The sequence below is a fragment of the Myotis nattereri genome, assembly GCF_964212035.1.
Source record: "Myotis nattereri genome assembly, chromosome: 15".
NCBI lineage: Eukaryota > Metazoa > Chordata > Mammalia > Chiroptera > Vespertilionidae > Myotis > Myotis nattereri.
The window spans coordinates 7472564-7489514 of record NC_138090.1 but is presented as its reverse complement, the minus strand read 5'-3'; the positions used below and the strand labels follow the sequence as shown (position 1 = coordinate 7489514).

The 16951-nt window shown below is 52.3% G+C and overlaps 2 protein-coding genes across 2 annotated transcripts in view; one reads left to right on the top strand and one right to left on the bottom strand.

The window, feature by feature from the left end:
- The window catches only part of NLRC5 (NLR family CARD domain containing 5), a 940085-nt gene that overhangs the window by 122483 nt on the left and 800651 nt on the right, over nucleotides 1-16951 (bottom strand). The gene's annotated exons all lie outside the window — the stretch shown is intronic.
- On the top strand, nucleotides 7786-16514 carry PRSS54 (serine protease 54). The gene is made up of 7 exons (XM_081106978.1): nucleotides 7786-8235; nucleotides 8804-9026; nucleotides 9215-9306; nucleotides 9792-9963; nucleotides 13194-13452; nucleotides 14256-14387; nucleotides 15780-16514. The coding sequence occupies exons 1-7, from the start codon at nucleotides 8190-8192 to the stop codon at nucleotides 16311-16313; spliced, it is 1458 nt and encodes a 485-aa protein (XP_080963104.1). The 5' UTR covers nucleotides 7786-8189; the 3' UTR covers nucleotides 16314-16514.

Genomic DNA, 16951 nt, shown 5'->3' with positions numbered 1-16951 from the left:
GATCATTTCTCTGATGAAATGAGTATATGGTACTGGATACCATTTGGGATAGAAATCTAAATTAATTTGCCTAATTGAAGGCAGTGCAGGCTGTTTACGGACAAGAGAGAAAGCTGTTTTCTGTGTTGAAACGGTTAGGATGGATGCTTCATGATCTGTCAACGCCAAAGAAAGGCATATTTTTGTCCTGAGACCAGACTATTGGCTCTGAACTCAAATACCACAGTTATTTTAATACGAAAGGAACAGGCCCGTGTTTCAGATAAAATCAGAGTGCCTTGTTCTCATTGAATGCCGGCTCACCATGAAGCAAGTAGTCACTGCTCATATATTTTCACTCTATTTAATCCGTCCTCTTTTTAAACTAATAAGTGAAATCAGAAGAAATGAAATTCATGTGAAAGTTTGAACTGATGACTTAATCAGGGGTGGGGAACCTTTTTTTCTGCCCAGGGCCTTTTGGGTATTTATAACATCCTTTGCAGGCCATACACAATTATCAACTTAAGAATTAGCCTGCTATATTTGGTTAAACCTTTCATTAACTCACCCCTAATGCCTTGGCAGGGCCAGAACAAATGATTTCGTCGGCCTTATATGGTCCAAGGGCCGGACGCTCCCTACCCCTGAATGAATGCATTGAGCCCTGACCGGTTTGGCTCAGTGGATAGAGCATCGGGCCGTGGACTAAAAGGTCCCGGGTTCGATTTGGGTCGAGGGCATGTACCTTGGTTGCAGGCTCGATTCCCAGTAGGGGCGTGCAAGAGGCAGCTGATTGATGTTTCTCTCTCATCGATGTTTCTAACGCTCTATCCCTCTCTCTTCCTCTCTGTAAAAAGTCAATAAAAATATATTTGAAAAAATAATAATTGCATTGATATATTGACAAGAGCGTACATAGTTGATCAAGCATGTGTTTGTTTATGCCCTACATTACAAGCCAGGAACGCTGCTTTTCTCTAAGAAAGTGTGTGTTCCTTAGCATCCAGCCAACCAGTCTACACGCCAGAATTACACTAAACAGAATCTCAGCATGCTTAAATATTCAGAGTGTATCCAGTATAGTTAAAATATACGGCGTTTCCGTCTTCTGAAAGGCGTCTTAATGGATCCCTGAAAAAAAGAGTAAATTTCCCACCATCATCGTTTCAAGGTTGCCAGGTCACAGAAGGGCGTGGCACATGCAGATTTCAGACAAGCAAAACCCCAAGCAGCTTTAAATGTGTGTTTTTTGTTTTGCTTTTTTAATGCCAGTGCTTTCCAGATTTCTTCCCCCGAGTGAGGAGGCCGTGCACAGTGACAGAAATCCCAGTGGGGTTTGTGGGTGAGGACCTAAGAAAGTGAAAAAGAAATGTATTGGACTCCATCCTTCCAGGTGCTCGCCTGGCCACAAGTTCTAGGATTCTCTTTGACCCTCTCCCCGTACGCCCAGCATGTCAAACTCGCGGCCCACGGGCTGCATGCCTCGTTTGTTTGGCCTGTGCTGGCCTTTGAGTTTGATACGCTTGCCCTGCACTCTGTGACCGGACCATCAGCAAATGTTGGCTCTACCGTCATGACTTCTCCAGAAATGGACCAGTTCTCGTCGCTCTGGCCCAGGCCACCACGATCGCTTGCCTGTTTTCTTGCAGTAGCTCCCACCTAGTCTTGCCCATGACCTCCATGGTGATCCTTCAACACCCCAGGCTCACTTTTTCTTTATTTTTAAAAATATTTTTTTTATTGATTTCAGAGAAGGACGAGGAAGAGAGAGATAGGAACATCCATGATGAGAGAGAGTCGTTGATCGGCTGCCTCCTGCACGCCCCACACTGGGGATCGAGCCCACAACCCGGGCATGTGCCCTGACCGGGAATCCAACTGTGACCTCCTGGTTCATAGGTCAGTGCTCAACCACTGAGCCATGCTGACTGGAAGCTTCGTCTCTGCATTTGTAAAGTGGAGGAAATAATAGTAGCTCACAGGGTTGTGGCGGGTGGATCAAATGAGCCCACATACCTAGAGCACTTACTCAGGGCCTGGTCCGTAGAAGGGCTTCGTACGTGTCCTTCTCCTCATCGTGATGCATACGTGTCTGTTCAGCATCTCGAACAAAACCTGTCACATAGCAGAGTCTCGATGAACGTTTGTTAAATAACTGTCTTCATTCATGATCATCTAAGCTTGGCTGCACCCCCCCCCCCTCCCAATTCAAGTTCCTAAATGTACTTTGATAAATTATATGATTCTTCAACGTTTCCTGCTAAGTTCTCCTACGGGTTCAAATCATTAAAGTTTTTTATTGTTGTCGTTTTTGGAATGAGTATATATTTTTTTATAAAGTTATCATTCTTTTTTTTATTCATTTCAGAGAGGAAGGGAGAGGGATAGAGAGATAGAAACATCAATGATGAGGGAATCATTGATCGTCTGCCCCCCGCACGCCCCTCACTGGAAATTGAGCCTGCAATCCAGGCATGTGCCCTTGGCTGGAATTGAACTCGGAACCCTTCAGTCCGCAGGCCGACGCTCTATCCATTGAGCCAAACCAGCTAGGGCTGGAATGAGTATATTTTTCCCATTTTTTTTTTTAAGAGAGAGTGGAAGGGAGGGAGGAGGGGGAAAGAGAGAGAAGAGAGGGAAACATTGATGAGAGAGAGACATTTCGATTGTTGCCTCCCACACGTACCCCGATGCACCCCGACCTGGGGTGGGGATCAGACCTGCAACCCTGGTACGTGCCCTCATCTGGAATCGAACCCAAGACTCTCCAGTGCCCAGGCAGATGCTCTAACCACTGAGCAATGTTGGCAGGAAGATTTTTGTTTGTTTGTTTTTTTGTATTTGGAAACGAGAGTATGATGTTTGGAATCTTATGTGAGGTTAGTGGAACTAAACCACTGGAGGTCACCGCTCCACACTTTAGCTGTTCCTGTGGCTGAGCTATTTCTCAAGCACTGATCCAAGACGCCTGCAGCGAGATCAAAACACAGTGACGGGCAGATGCGACCGGTGTGTGGGTAGCGCCGAGTTTAGATCCTGCCCACGGTCCCCGGCAGTGGCAGCAGCTTGGTAAACCCACCTTATGTAGCCAGGGACGTTCTGTGTTTGTGTGTGCCTGACCCTCCCAGGTTGGCAAAGCAGCAACCACCCTGTCATTTTGCTAGAGGTTCTGGTTTAACCCAGTGTTCCTTTTTCTGGGTTCCCAGCTGCCCATCCCTGTGTGTTCACCTTTTCCTGATCATTTATTACATAATTTAACCCGTGATCTGAGGGCCATCATCTCAGCCCAAGGGCAGTGGAGTGGCGAGTGAACTCATTGGTTTGAGGAGACTGGTGGGGGGAGAAGAATTGTCAGTGAGGTGTTCCCCTGCCTGTTAGGGGCTGCGTCCTGGTGCCCAGTGGAGGGAGTAGTCACATGAGGCGATGACAGCTGACAGCTCAGCCCTGGCCTGTGTGGCTCGGTTGGTTGGAGCATCATTCTGGGCACCACAGGGTCACAGGTTTGATTCCCAGTCAGGATGTGTATGGGAGGCAACCGATCAATATTTATCTCACATTGATGTTTCTCTCTCTCCTTTTCCTCTCCTCTCTCTCTAAAAGCAATACAATAAAATAAAAACGTATCCTCAGGTGAGGATTTAAAAAATAAATAAATGTGAAGTTTACATAAACATATATTTTGGTAGTGAAAGCAAAGGTGATCCCTTATAACCATCCCTTTATGTCCCGTAAGGATCCGATGGCGCCTTTTAATGGGGCAAAGCAGGACTTTTATTGGGAGGGGGTGAATCCTGGGCACGCGGCAGCAGCAGGCAGCTCTGTGACAAGGCCGCCTGCATCTCCTAACGTACAAGTTCCAGGTGGGAGGGGTGTCCCTGCGCCCCACGAAATGACAGCGGCACCCCCATTTGCCTACGTTCTGCGGCTGGCTGTATAGACAGCCCTGTGACTTCGCTTTGAGCCACATGGCTCAGTCCCAGGGGAAGTTTCTCTCTTCTGAAATATCATTGCACGTAATTTAACACTGCAAGTCAACCCTCAGCCCCAGCCACGTAGGGGTTCTTATGTATTAACATGCTGAGTCGCGGGGGCGCTGAAGGCAGCGAAGGCCCACGCTCCCGGCAGGGACAGGAACGCCCTCCGCCCATTCTGATTCTCATCCTCTCGGCGAATGCCTGAGGGCCTTTCAGAAATAGACCCAGTTGCCTGTTTGCAGGGTTTATGATGATCAATATCCCACCAGCATTACTGGGTTCTTTTAACTTTTGTTTTTAATAAATTTTTTTTTTATTATATTGTATTGATTTTTTTACAGAGAGGAAGAGAGAGGGATAGAGAGTCAGAAACATAAATGAGAGAGAAACATCAATCAACTGCCTCCTGCACACTCCCCTACTGGGGATGTGCCTGCAACCAAGGTACATGCCCTTGACTGGAATCGAACCTGGGACCCCTCAGTCCGCAGGCCAACACTCTATACACTCAGCCAAACCGGTTAGGGCAATATTTTTTTTATTTGTTTTAGTATCTTTATTGATTTCAGAGAGAGGAAGGGAGAGAGGAGAAGCATCAATGATGACAGAGAATCATTTATCGGTGCCTCCTGCACGCCCCCTACTGGGGATCGAGCCTGAAACCCGGGCATATGCCCTGACTAGGAATCGAACTGGTGACACCCTCTGGTTCATAGGTCAACGCTCAACCACGGAGCCATGCCGGCTGGGTTCTCTGACTTTGGTTTTCATTTGAGCGGTGGTTCAAGGGCAGCCCTCTGTAGAGAAATGTTCCTGGACTCGGCGAGCAGCGAGGTTTGGGGAAGTGAGCAGCCACCGGTTGCCCACCTGGCAATGGCCGTGTGCGCCTTGCGATCGATCGTTTAGGGGTTAATGCCCTTCTGATGGGCGCTGGCGGGCTGAGCCTTTGTGATGTGTTGGTGTTGCTCCGAAAATGTCGTGTCTCTATTTCTAATTTTAGAGCCAGCAGCTGCCCCTGCTGTGTGCTCACAAGTCGGTAGTTTTCCGTTCCCTCTGTTTACTCGGATTCCCTCCATATGTCCAATTACTCTGCGAAAACGTCTCACTTGGTCTTCTCCCTTTTTTAACCCCGAGGTTATGTGCGTGTCACATCGTCTCTCGTTTCGTAGTTTGCCATCTCTGTCACTTCACCATTGCTTTTAAAATAATTAAAAGCTCTTCTTCAGACACAAAGTATCACTGTTTATTTCACCTTCCCACCCTCTGCCTATGTAACGGACACACTCTTACATCATTTGATAGACAGGTTTTACCACACCGTGTTCTATAGGATATGGCGTTCAATGTCTTTCATCTTCAGAATCAGAAAGCTGCTTTTTATTCGTTTCTTAGTTGCCCATTTATTTATTTTTTTAGGGCCCCATGGATGCTTCTAGAATTCCTTGGAGGTGTTTTTATTTTTCTATTGTAATTTTTTTATGGTCTGGGTTTTGTTTGTTTGTTTGTTTTTCAGAATTACCCAGCTGGAGAGGAAGGGGCTAATGGGCTAATGCTTGAAATGTTCCAAAGCGAAAAATTTCAAAACTGTTTTGTGAAAAGATTATGTCTAATGATCTCCCTGTAATAAAGATAATGCTGATAGTAGAAACATTGCCACTTGCAGATGAAAAATATATTACACTTGTTTTTCTTGGACTCGGATAGCTTGCAACATCAAGAAGAAAGAAAACATTCATTTTAATCTTCACCTCCAACCTCTAAAATGTGATTGAGTCCTGGCCCGTGTGGCTCGGTTGGGTGAGCGTGAAAAGGCTGTCAGTTCCATTCGGGGTCAGGGCACATGCCCAGGTTGCAGGCCGATCCCCAGTAGGGGGCGTGCAGGAGGCAGCTGACCAGTGTCTCGCACATCGAAGTTTCTTTCTCCTCCCTTCCTCTCTCTCTAAAATCAATTTTTAAAAAACCACATTTTTAAGAAAAAGAGAGAGTTGAAGTGTAATCCGCAGCCACTTGATATCCCCGGGCCTTTGTGAAATAGTGGCTTTTGCGGCTGTTTTGCTTGTTTTGACAGCGACAGAGTTTTTCTATCAAATAAAATCTTACCTTTGAGCTCCGGGCAGACACAGGCATTCAGGCTAAAGAGGACCCTTCCCAGACTCCTGGGTACACGGCCCGCCCGTCCATCCGTAAGAGGCTGCAAGGGAAACCCAAGAGCAGCTGGAACCCCAAGTCTCAGTGACGCAGGAATCAAGGTCTAAGGCTGTCACCCAGGGCGGAGACCCCACAGACAGACACGCTTTCCTGGGGGGCCCGCCAGGCTGGGCAGCCTCTGCTTTGAGAGTTCGTTGAAAGACAGTCCAGGTGCCGAGCCGCCTTGGGAAATGAGGCCGATGAAGAAGCCAGCTGACACCAACGGAGAAGAGAGAAAACACCGGCACCGTAATTTACGTTCTAACATTTTCGATACGTTAACGAGGGCGGGCAGCGTGTTTTTCTAGACCCAGTTCTTTCTAAAAACAGTGATCAGAAGCCAGGGAAGACACGTTTGCTTTTGAGCATTTTTTGCTCTTGCTGTTGGCGAATTCTCTGCCGAGCAGTCTTCAGCGTAGAAGCCCTTTTTTAGGTTATCATTTATTTTTTTTGAGTGCCCCCAGTTGGCTGCCCTTGGAGAAACCGTGCATGTCGATTGTCGCAGCAAGATCGCCACCTACCGGCAGAAATGATTGTCGCACACAAACGCCCGGGTAGCATTTGGGCTGGGATGAAATCCAAGTTTTCACCGGCTGGACTTTTTTTTTTTTTTTTTTTTTTTAATTTTCTTGATGTCAGAGAGGAAGGGAGAGGGAGAGGGAGAGAGAGAGACATCAGTGATGAGAGAGAACCACTGATCAGCTGCCTCCTGCAAGCCCCACACTGGGGATTGAGTCCGCAACCCAGGCATGTGCCCTTGACTGGAATCGAACCGGGGACCCTTCATTCTGCAGGCCGACGCTCTATCCACCGAGCCAAACCAGCTAGGGCTGGCTGGACTCTCCCGGACAATGGATGTGTGATGATGATGTACCACAAGCTTTCCTCATTTTTGAAGGCCAAATAATATTCCATTGTATGTCTGCACCACTTTTTTTTTTTTTAATCCATTCATCTTGGGGTGGATACTTGAATTGCTTCTACCTCTTGGCTACTGTGATTAATGCTGCATCGGAGACCCTCACCCCAGCCGGGAGGTCTCCCTAGGTCCAACGTTTGAAGATAAACTCCAGGCCTCCCAGGGCCCTCCTGCCTTAGACATCTTCAGAGTTCATGCCTGCCTTGGACTCTTCTGTCCTCCTCAGGAGGCAGCCAGCTTTTCTTTCTCATGCAGACTGTGTGTACCCTGTGTTCAGCCCCCACCGGGCCCCACGATTTGACAGAGCCTTCGGGAGGCTTGGTTTGGAGCCGCTAAAGACAACTGGGCTGAGGCCCGGCCAGTGTGGCTCAGTGGTTGAGCATTGACCTACAAACCAGGAGGCCATGGTTCCATTCCCGATCAGGGCACGTGCCCGGGTTGTGGGCTCGATCCCCCGTGTGCCACGCAAGTGGCAGCTGATCCATGATTCTCTCTCATCATTGATGTTTCTATCTCTCTGTCCCTCACCCTTCCTCTCTGAAATCTATTTTTAAAAAGTATATATTTTTTAAAAAAGAATTCACTTTATATTTAAAAAAAAAAAAAAAAAGGTTTGAGCCTCCCAGGAAGCCAGGCTGGGAGTATGAGGATGCTGACAGGGACTGGAAAAACCAAACCCACCCCGGCCGCGGGCTGCCTCTGCCCAGTCTGACAAACACAGGCAGACGCAGTCGGGTGCTGAGGAGGTGGACAGACCAGGGCCGCGACCGGCCAGGACTCTGTGATCTGACAAGAGGGATGTCCTTCCTGGTCAGCCCCGGGGACAGCCAGGCTTCCAGAAGAGTCCGGCCAAGCTTAGGAAACAGGCCGGCTTTTCATCCTGGCTCCTCCTAAGTCCCCATCTCCAGACGTCTGCCCGCTGGCGCCATGGTAACCGTGAGGCCACAATGGAACATTCTTCCCGAGGTGGTAGAAGGGGATCCCTGTGTCGGGCTCTTGCTGCGTCAGGTCGGAGCGAGCTCATTTCTCCTTCAGCGGGAGCAGTTCACAGAAGAGCTCTGAGAACAATCGGACGACAGGGGACACCCGGTGTCGGGAGTGGGACATGGTGACTGAGAACGGCGCCCATGGCTTCCTCGGGCTCTTGTGCATCGTTTGAGGCAAAGGGAGGAGGTAAGGCAGGCGGATGGCCAGGACACATCGCCTGGGGCTTAAATCTATTTTTATTGATGTCAGAGAGGAAGGGAGAGGGAGAGAGAAAGAGAGAGAAACATCAATGATGAGAGAGAATCATTGATCGGCTGCCTCCTGAATGCCCCACACCAGGGATTGAGCCTGCAACGCAGGCAGGTGCCCTGGCTAGGAATCAAACCGTGACCTCCTGGTTCACAGGTCGACGCCCAACCCCTGAGCTACCCGAGCTGGGCTGCATGGCCTGGGATGCAGACACACCTGAGCTTGGCTTCCAGCCTCCCCACTTGGCAGCCACGTGCCCTTGGGCAGGCTCCTCAGTGTCTCCCAGGGTCAGTTTCTGAATCTGTAAAATGGGGCTAATCACTGTGTCTACATCACGGGGTTATGGTGCGAGTGAACGCAGCAAAATACCAGCTCTGTGGCTACCGTATGTAAAAGCAGGAACTGTCCCTGGTTAAACCCAGCATCATGGAACCCAGCTGCGTTCAGTAGGAGGGACAAAACCAGGGCGGACTCACACTGAACCCCTGCCTTTTCCTTTCAGCAGCATTTTACAGCGACAGCGTTAAGGCAAGGGTTGAATTCCAGGAGCCAAACACCAGCACCTTTCTGAGCCCCGACTGTCTGGGAAGTGGGGACCCTGGCTGGATCGACAGGCGGGGGCGGCCCCCTCTGCTCGGGCCGTCTCCCGGGTCCCAACAGAGTCTCGGTGCCCGGTGCCTGGTCCCTGCTACCGGACTGCCCCGGACCAGGCCACAGGGACAGGACAGGTGTGTCCCTCACGTCCTGAAGCTGTGCCGGTGGGAAGGGAAGGGAAGGGAAGGGAAAGGAAGGGAAGGGAAGGGAAGGGAAGGGAAGGGAAGGGAAGGGAAGGGAAGGGAAGGGAAGGGGCCGGGCCTCGGACACTGGGGGAAGGCACTGCTCAGGGAGGAGAGGAAACGCGCTCTTGTCCCCATAGCTGCCTGTGGTGTCTGCTGCGGCCCTGCCTGGGGACAGCGGGGATGGCGGGGATGCTCTTGGTGCTGCTCTGCGCCTCCCACGCTGCTGCCAGTGAGTGCCCGTTCTCCCCATCACCACAGGGCCCTTCCGTCCGCGGGCCCATGCTCTGTCCACTGAGCCAAACTGGCCAGGGCGTGGGAGCTTCCCAAAAATGCCTGTGCCCAGGCCCTGTCACCAGGGGTCAGGGAGGGGGCCGGGGGCAGGTGGATGGAGTATGCAGCCAGGTGGGGAGTCCCTGCACCCCACTCTGCAGGGGTGGGGAGGAGAGGGCCCCCAGGGACACAGCGACCGGTGAGGGAGGACGCTGGGCGGCCAGGCAGAGCATGCCCCCCGGTGTGGGCACCATCCTCTCTTTCATAGGGAAGGAAACCAACTAGGAAAAGAAGTAGGGGTGGGAGAGTTCATGGTGACCATGGCGAGCCAGACAGGGTGGGCGGCCAGTAGGAGGGGGACCTGCAATCGGGTGTGGGGGTGGTGGCCACAGGCCCGCCCACCCCTGGCCCCAGCAGTGAGGTCCCCCGCACCTCCCTCTGCAGGTTGTGGCATCCAGAAAGCCGACGTTATAGAGACTTCCGAGGAGGGTCTGGTCAGCGAGAAGGAGTTCCCGTGGGTGGTGTCCCTGCAGAACTCCCACCACGCCCACCTGGCTTTCGGCAGCATCCTCAGTGAGTTCTGGATCCTCAGCATCGCGTCCGCCTTTCAGCACAGGCCAGTACCCTGACTGGGGCCTCACGGCGCCCTGGGCGGGTGGCAGCTGTTCCCCCGCTCAGCTGGGGGAGGCCTGGAAGGTGGACTCCTGGTGTCGGGGTGACAGGCCTGTTCCCGGCTCAGCCCTGCCAGGAGTCCTGGGTCCTCGGGTCGCCAGATGCCAGCCTTGGAGCTCCCGCTGCCTCCCCCCCCCCCGCCCCCACCTGCACAGCAAAACGGTGCTCCTCATCCTCAGCAGGAAGGTCGTTCCTTCCTGCCCGTTTTACGGGGACGCAGAGGCGCGAACGTTGGTAGGAGCCCTGGTGTTAAAGCTCGCCTGGGGCCTTAGCGTGCAGGACACACGCCAGCATTTAAGCGCAGGGATCTGATTGTTGCTTCTTTGAACCTCCCTGTGTTTTAAAGAATGTGCATTCTTTAAACCAGAAAAAAAACCCTGCAAACGTTATTAAAAGAATAACTGTTTTTTGTTGTTTTGGTTTTTTTTTAAACAATATGTTTTATTGATTTTTCACAGAGAGGAAGGGAAAGGGATAGAGAGTTAGAAACATTGATGAGAGAGAGACATTGAGCAGCCGCCTCTTGCATACCCCCGACTGGGGATGTGCCCGCAACCCAGGTACGTGCCCTTGGCCGGAATCGAACCTAGGACCGTACAGCCCGCAGGGCGACGCTCTATCCACTGAGCCAAACCGGTCAGGGCTTTTGTTGTTTTTTTAAATCTTACTTTTTGACCCAATGATTTCACTTCTGGGAATCAACATTCAGGAAATAATTTCAGCCACTGGAAAAATTGTATACACAGAGTTCATGGGATAGTTAATAAAACACTGGGACATAACATACAATTATTATGGAGAAATGAAACATAGTATATTACTCTTATATAGTATAGTAGAGGCCCGGTGCATGAATCCTGTGCCCTCTTGCAATCCGGGACTCCTCGGGGGATGTTGGAGAGCCTGTTTCGGTCTGATCCCCACAGGCCAGGCCAGGGGACCTCACCAGTGCCTGGGTTGCACCGGGCCTCTAGTTTGCATATAGATCTTTGGTTAATTTCTTCCTGCCCTCCCCCCTCCCCGCTTCCCTCTGAGATTCATCAGTCTGTTCCATGTTCCCATGCCTATGTGTTGAGCGTCTGTCCCCTGGTGGTCAGTGCGCATCATAGCTACCAGTCAGCTGGCCGGTCGCTTAGGCTTTTATATATATATATAAATATATTTATAGATAGGTAGATAGATATAGATATATAGATATACATATACAGAGTATGGAGAGAGACTATGCTATATAATAAAAGGCTAATATGCAAATCCACCAAATGGTGGAATGACCGGTTACTAACAATACACACTGACCACCAGGGGGCAGATGCTCAACACAGGAGCTGCCTCTTGGTGGTCAGTGTGCTCCCACAGGGGGAGCGCAACTCAGCCAGAAGCGAGCGCAGCAGTGGTGGCAGGAGCCTCTCCCGCCTCTGCGGCAGTGCTAAGGATGTCCGACTGCTGGCTTAGGCCCGCTCCCCAAGGGCTCGGAACTGCAAGAGGGCACAGGCCAGGCTGAGGGACCCCCCGGCCCCCGAGTGAACAAATTTTGTGCACCGGGCCTCTAGCAATTACTATAATTGGCAAAACAAATTATAATATAAACTTTCAATGGAATATTGTGCAGCTGCTGATTTTTTTACTTATGATTTATATTTTTTACATTGAAAATACATGTGCAAAGTAGAATGTTCATGAGGAACCAAAGGATATACAAGGAAAGGGATCCCTTCCCTCTGTGGCATGTCAGTTACTGTATCCCTCCCTTGAACTCTGTCACCAGTTTCTAGGGGATTCTTTCTTAAATACCCAACGCATGTATGGCTCTCTGTATACATAGCTATATACCCACAGGTCCTATAAGCCTATATCTACCGACAGAGGGGGAATTTTCTTCCCCCGGCATTCGTCTGCTAGGGCGGCCATAACAAAAGCCCGCAGACAGGGTGGCTCAGACAACAGAAGTTTATTTCTTACTGTTCTGGAGGCTGGAAGTCCGAGATCACGGTGCTGGCAGGGTTGGGTCTCCTGAGGCCTCTCTCGTGGGCTCGCGGACTGCTACCCCCTCAGGGCGGCCTCACATGGCCTTCCCGCTGTGTCCCGTGTCTCTTCCTAGTTTTATAAGGACACCAGTCCCTTTGGACTAGACTCCTGCCCTTATGGCCTGATTGAATCTTAATTACCCCCTTGAAGGCCCTATCTGCAAATGCAGCTGCTTTTGGGGCTGGGGCTTCACAAATGAATTTTGGGGAACACAATTCAGTCTATAACACCCCCCACCAAAAAAAAAGACAACAACCAGTAGCACACCATACTCAGTATTTCACCATACTTTTTTCACTCTATCATGAGTATTGGGAAGTCTTTTTTCAAAAACATTTTTTTTAATTGATTTCAGAGAGGAAGGGAGAGGGCGAGAGAGAATCATGGATTGGATGCCTCCTGCAGACCCCCTACTGGGGATCGAGCCTGCAACTTGGGCATGTGCCCTGACCGGGAAACGAACCATGACCTCCAGGTTCATAGGTCGATGCTCAACCGCTGAGCCACGCCAGCCGGGCAAGAGCAACATTCTTTTCATCAGCTGCACAGTATCCCATGACGGAGGTACCATCACCCAGCCCTCTAATGAGAGACATTTGCATGGTTTTCGACCTTTTCCCAGGGCCCAAAACGCGGCAGTAGGTGGAGCGGTACCTACGTCATTCCCCACACAGGCGGGCATCTTGCAGCATGAGTGACCGGGGAGTGGAAGACGGGGTTCGACATTCACAGGGATCGCCACTAGCCCTTCGAGAGCTTCTGCTTTGTGTTGGGGTTCCCGATATTGCTACTTTCTGTTTAGCCTGCTGTTTTGGTTTGCTTTTCTGTTTGACCCAGGGTTTTGTGAAAGACAGAGTTTTAAAATATCCAGGTGGTAAGGTGTTCTGTTCTATTTTCCGCACCATTTAATTTTGAGTTATCCTGCGTGGTGATTTAGGAATTTGTTGAGGCTGTCCTTGTGGTCCCTGTGAATCTTGTTTTAAAATATAGCGCCCGTGACCGAAATCAAACCCAGGACCCTGCAGTCCGCAGGCCAGTGCTCTATCCACCGAGCCAAACCCGCTCATTATTGTGATCATGAAAACGGGGGAGAACGCAGCCTTCTTGGCGCCTCGGCTTCTCAAGGTGCCCTCGCTCTCCCTGCAGGAAGGACGCCGTGGCCATCGTAGGCATCGCGAGGATGAACGCCTCGGTGGTGTCTCACGAAGAGTTCCCGGTCAACACCATCATCGTCCACGAGGACTTTGATAACAAGACGATGACCAATGACTTGGCCCTCCTGAAGACAGACACCGCCATGCGGTTCACCAGCCTGGTGCAGCCCATCTGCTTCCTCGGCAGGAAGCTGTACATGCCTCTGGCCTCACGCAACTGCTGGGTGGCCGGCTGGAACCCCACGTTCGCAGTTATGCCTTCCTTCTCCTGGCGGAGGCTGAGTGTGCTGGCAGTAGGGGGACTTGGACGGACCATTCTAGCGCTTATCTTTCTTACAAAAAAATAATACTTTTATTGATTTCAGGGAGGAAGGGAGAGGGAGAGAGAACCATTGATTGGCTGCCTTCTGCACGTCCCACCCTGGGGATCGAGCCTGCAACCCTGGTATGTGCCCCGACGGAAATTGAACCGTGACCTGCTGGTTCATAGGTCCACACTCAACCACGGAGCCACGTGGGTCGGGCTAGGGCTTATCTTAAGAATGCAGGTGGCTCGAGGTTCTAGAGTTGGGCTGGAACCACAGCTAATCAGGCACGATCCCCAGTGCTTGCCCTTTGTGTGGCCATCCTTACTAGTACATTTGGCCCTTTTTCCTTCTAGCCCTACATACACCAGAATCGCAAGTACATAGGCAGCTGACAACCTGAAATCAGCGCGAGTTACGGGGGGGCCAGGGACACTGCTCCCCGAACCAGAGCGAACTGTCCTCTTGTCTAAGCCATCCTTGTTTTCTGGGGAAATAAACAAGGAAATGTACTCTGTAGATGTTGAAAAGGGATATGCATATGTTCTCTGCCTATATTCACCTTCAAGTTCAAAGCACACATAGTTTCCAGTAAAAATCGCAGCCCCGGGCCCTGCTGTCTAGGAGGAAAGGGGGTTGATCGGCACGGTGCCTGCTCACCCCCACCTGGACGTGTGGGCCGTAGTTGCGGTGGCTGCGGGGGTTGTCTTCTTGCTGGTAACTCTCGGGCTCTCTGTTGCATGGTGCAGACGGGAGAGCAAATGACGATGAGTATCCTAAGGAAAATCTCCGTGCAAGACATCGACCTGTGCCCCTTATACAAGTTCCAGAACACAGGATGTGGCAGCCACGTGGAGCAGGAGACCGATACTGTCTGCTTGGTAAGGACATGGCGGACTCGCCCTGGCCGGTGGCTCAGTGGTTAGAGCATTGGCTGGCGGACTGAAGGGGTTGTGGGTTCGATTCCCGGTCAAGGGTATGTACCTCGGTTGCAGACTCGATCCCCAGCCCAGGTCAGGGTGGGAAGCAGCCAATCGATGTCTGTCTCTCACATCGATGTTTCTCTCTCCCTCTCTGTCTCTCCATCTCTCTCTCCTGCTCTCCCTCCTTCTCTCACTCTCCCTTCTCCCTCCCTCCCACTCTCTCTAAAAAAAAATCAATGGAAAAATATCCTGGGGTGAGGATTAACAAAAAAAGAACATGACGGAGCAGAAGCTCAATGCAGAGAGGAATCGTGTCACTTCCAGAGATGGGGGACCCCCGAGGCAGGGACTGTTACTGTGTGGCTGTCGGGACTGACTCTGTGTGGGCTGGCACTTGGCGGAGAGCAAGTGCTCAGTAAAACGCCTGCAGAATGGACCCCCCCAGTCACCGGTGCCAGTGGAACAAGATCAGGCAATTCCACTTTCAAACCTAGGTAACTGGCCAGGGTCACCTCGCTAGCCAAGTGTGCCAAGCTCCCGCCCATGCACCTGGAGAGAGAGAGAGGTCAGTGTGGCAGAATGCCCGTGGCCTCACGACCGCTCCCACAGGAGCAGGGAACGCCGGGAGCACGCACAGAGACCGGCGGCTGCCCAGGCGACCCTAGTCCAGCGTGACCCTGACCCTCGCAGGACTGTGGGTGGGAGTGAGCAGCTTCAGTGAGGGATGGAAACAAGAGAGAGAGGAGAGGGGGGAAAGGTGACCATTCCAGGCCAGAAAGGAAAGGAATATCAACATTCGAGGTATGAGAAACCGAAAGAGGGATTCAGTCCAAGTACTGAAAAGGGGCAAGACAATGAAATGTGAACTAGGAAGCTACAGGCAGAGTGCAGAAGTTGACAAATAAATTTGTACAGTGAAAGGAAGAGTCGTCCTGTTGAGATTTGTGGCGGTGGCTGCCCAGATTGGAGAGAGTACCCTATCATCTGCCCCGTTTCCAGCGAGAACCGGCGTAGAACATTTCTGGAGCAAACCGTAAATTGCACAAGGATGTATTAACAATGAAAAGTTCTTTCAGCCCGGCCGGCGTGGCTCAGTGGTTGAGCATCAATCTATGAGCCAGGAGGTCACAGTTCAATTCCCGGTCAGGGCACATGCCCGGGTTGCAGGATCGATCCCCAGTGTGGGGCGTGCAGGAGGCAGCCGATCAATGATTCTCTCTCATCGTTAAGGTTTCTATCTCTCTCTTCCCCTCTCCCTTCCTCTCTGAAATCAATAAAAATATATTTTTAAAAAAGAAAACAAAAATGAAAAGTTCTTTAAGACCTGAAGCCTTCTGTCCTTTGTCACAGGGGGACCCGGGAAACCCGCTCATGTGCCAGCTGCAGGGGCTGGACCTGTGGGTGCTGCGAGGAGTCCTGTTGCAGGGGGGCGAGAGGTGCCCTGGCCTCTTCCTGTACGTCAAGGTGGAAGACTACGGCGACTGGATCACGTCCCAGACGCGGATGGACAGCCTTCTCCCCCTGTCCGTGTTCCACCACTACCACCCCCACCAGGAGAACGCGGCCCCTGCCCAGGGCCCCTCGGCGCCCACCAGGGAGACGCAGCTCCGAGAGCCAGCAAAGGTGACCATCCTCATGGACAGATCTCCGTGGCCGGAGAACGGCTCTTCCGAGGGCGTGGAACCCGGGGGGAAGGGCGTGAGGGAGTTGGACAGCTCCCCGGAGGGCGAGGAGGCCCTGCCCCCGGACTATGACTATTACAGCCAGCAGGCCGGGCAGGGGGCGTCCATTTCGGGTCAGAACAGGTTGCATCAGCCCCAAGAAACGCTCTTGCTTTCCTCTGCGCTTGTTTTCTTTTGGAACAGTAGACAGTCTGGGAGCTAACCCTCCCCCCGCACCCCCCACGGGAGCATAGGCTCAGAATGCTGAGTGCTGGGCGCCCGCCACGCCAGGTGGGGGCCTGATGGCTGCACGCCCGCCCGGCTGCCCCGGCCCGCGGCCCGCCCTCCTCTGTGTCACTGCCACGTGCTCCCACGGCACCGTCATCTGTGCTTGTGAACTAAAGGTGGGCTGAAGAGTCAAACCGCGAGAGTGCCCTGTGGTTCTTTCAGTGTCAGCGTTTCCAGGGGCCAGGCTGGGACCACGCCCACCAGGGGGCCAGGCTGGGACCACGCCCACCAGGGGCCAGGCTGGGACCACGCCCACCAGGGGCCAGGCTGGGACCACGCCCACCAGGGGGCCAGGCTGGGACCACGCCCACCAGGGGGCCAGGCTGGGACCACGCCCACCAGGGGCCGGGCTGGGACCATGCCCACCAGAGGCCGGGCTGGGACCACGCCCACCAGAGGCCAGACTGGGACCACGCCCACCAGGGGGCCAGGCTGGGACCACGCCCACCAGGGGCCAGGCTGGGGCCACGCCCACCAGGGGGCCAGGCTGGGACCACGCCCACCAGAGGCCGGGCTGGGGCCACGCCCACCACAGGCCCAAGGCCCGGGAGGTGGCTTGTTGGCCTGGCTGGA